This window comes from Cyprinodon variegatus, unplaced genomic scaffold, assembly GCF_000732505.1.
Source record: "Cyprinodon variegatus isolate N-32 unplaced genomic scaffold, C_variegatus-1.0 Scaffold1349, whole genome shotgun sequence".
Classification (NCBI taxonomy): Eukaryota; Metazoa; Chordata; class Actinopteri; order Cyprinodontiformes; family Cyprinodontidae; genus Cyprinodon; species Cyprinodon variegatus.
This window is the reverse complement of record NW_015151802.1, coordinates 117,571-119,498: the sequence shown is the minus strand read 5'-3', so window position 1 is coordinate 119,498 and position 1,928 is coordinate 117,571. Positions and strand designations below refer to the sequence as shown.

The window sequence follows — 1,928 nt, the reverse complement described above, 5'->3', positions numbered from 1 at the left end:
GGTTTCCAGGCAGGCAGATAGAGGCAGAACAGGGACAGGCAGGATCAGTAACAGAAAGCAGATCTGGTAACAGACAGGTTCTCACCGGTAGGTTTGAGATGATCTGGCCCTGGTAGCTGAGCTGAACGGGGCTTATAAGCAGGTGGAAGCAGGTGAAACCAGTCTGGAGCTGATTGCAGGTGAGGTGGAGCTGAGCAGGAGAGCAGAGAGGACAGACAGGCCAGCCCCAGTGCCATGATTATTATATTTTTAATGTTACGTCGCTGGTAGTGCATAATTGGTGAAATGCTCAACTGATGAAACTACAATTTACACTGACTGCTGGGGTGGCCAGGATATTGCACAGGTTCAGCCTGGCCACCCCCTGGTGGCGCCACTGCATACAGATCATTAGAGCAGTCAAATCTGGAGCTGTTTGCTGCACGATGCTTCTGCTGCTCAGGAAGAGATAAAAACGGCTAAATTTAGCCAGAATTTGCAGAAAAAGCTTTTCTTCACAATAAGAAGAATTTGATCCTTGGTCTAAAGTAGCTCTATATCTGAACAGTGTTTTTAGTTAAACGTCAAAGCTCTACCATCAAATAAATGAAAGAAACATTCTGGCCCAAATACTGCTGGACAGCAGCAACAGGCCAGTACACAATGGAGACTATTATAGCGACCAGGCTTCAGAGACGAGTAGATCTGTAGATCATAGATCATAGATCAGTAGATCATAGATCAGTAGATCAGTAGATCAGTAGATCATAGATCATAGATCAGTAGATCATCTGCAGCAGATGAAGGAGTAACTGGTGCTTAGATATACAATGTTAAAGGTGCAGCATATAAAGGAGGGCCAAGAATGGAGCCTTGTGGAATCCCATATGATAAAGGACATTCCCAGAGGACGTCATTCGTTTTTGTTCTGTTCTGTTTTTAAGATGTTGAACAAGATCTGTTGAGAAACGCTGCTGCAGGAATTTGGCTTCTTATTCTAAATGTGTGTTTTTGGTTTTCAAACAGGAAAAGAAGGTGAAGTTTGAAGATGAGTGCAGAAAAGAAAGTAAGATCACTGAATTATCTCATAGAAACAAACTCCAGTTGCTGTTTTTCATTGCATGTTTTTCCTGTTTTACCAACAGCTTTGAAAACTGAAAAAGCAAAGCAGGAAGCTGAGGTTGCTGCAGGTAACGGGTGAGTCCCGACATCTTCCCTGTGGATCCGATCCGCTTCAGTTGATCTATGATCTCATCTGAGGATCGTTAACGAAAGAGCGCAGCTGACAGATTATTCACTCTACCTGTTTCTGTTTATTTATTTAAACTAACTGATTCTGTAAAAAAAAGAAGTGAAACTGAGCCTAATCTTTTATGTCCTCAGTCCGGCTCCAGGTATGCTAACATGGATCAGCAGCGCTCTCCCTCAGCCAACACCCCCAACCAACCACAACCGAGCTAACGCCACTGCCAAGGTGAGGAGAAAATACCAACCCAGCATCAGGTCCTGCAGAGACCTTCACTGCGTCACAGTTAGCTGTAGCTGCTTTAATCTTTGCAAAACAGTAAAGCTGTAAAGCAGGTTTGTCTGTACGAGAAGTGGGTTAGGTGTTTCTTTTTATTTCGGTGCTATAAAATCCTGGATGATCAACAATTTCCTGCTATGTTCTCCTGATGCTTTCTGTTTCCTCTCTCTCATATCTGCTAACAGGAGGAAACTGCAGCAGCCAGGTATGAAAGAGGAATGAAACTGGGTTCTGGGTCCCTGATCCACAGTAGCATGGGGGGGAGGGGGTTGGTTTCAGCAGGTGTCTGTCCAGGTTAAAGCCAGCAAGTCTAAAGTGAAGGAGTTTAAAAAAAGATCAAATAAATGTTGAAGAACTAGACATGTGGATCTGGAATTAGTTTAATATCATGTTCTTATGTGTTCTGGCTCATTGTGGACCACAG

The 1,928-nt window shown here is 43.7% G+C and overlaps 1 protein-coding gene across 1 annotated transcript in view; it reads left to right on the top strand.

Moving 5' to 3' along the window:
- The window catches only part of LOC107102965 (cyclic nucleotide-gated cation channel beta-1-like), a 13,416-nt gene that overhangs the window by 4,631 nt on the left and 6,857 nt on the right, over positions 1 to 1,928 (top strand). Inside the window, exons 3-6 of the mRNA XM_015402445.1 lie at positions 1,006 to 1,045; positions 1,125 to 1,176; positions 1,363 to 1,453; positions 1,690 to 1,709. Coding sequence (XP_015257931.1) covers positions 1,006 to 1,045; positions 1,125 to 1,176; positions 1,363 to 1,453; positions 1,690 to 1,709 — 203 coding nt within the window. The remainder of the gene's footprint in view (positions 1 to 1,005; positions 1,046 to 1,124; positions 1,177 to 1,362; positions 1,454 to 1,689; positions 1,710 to 1,928) is intronic.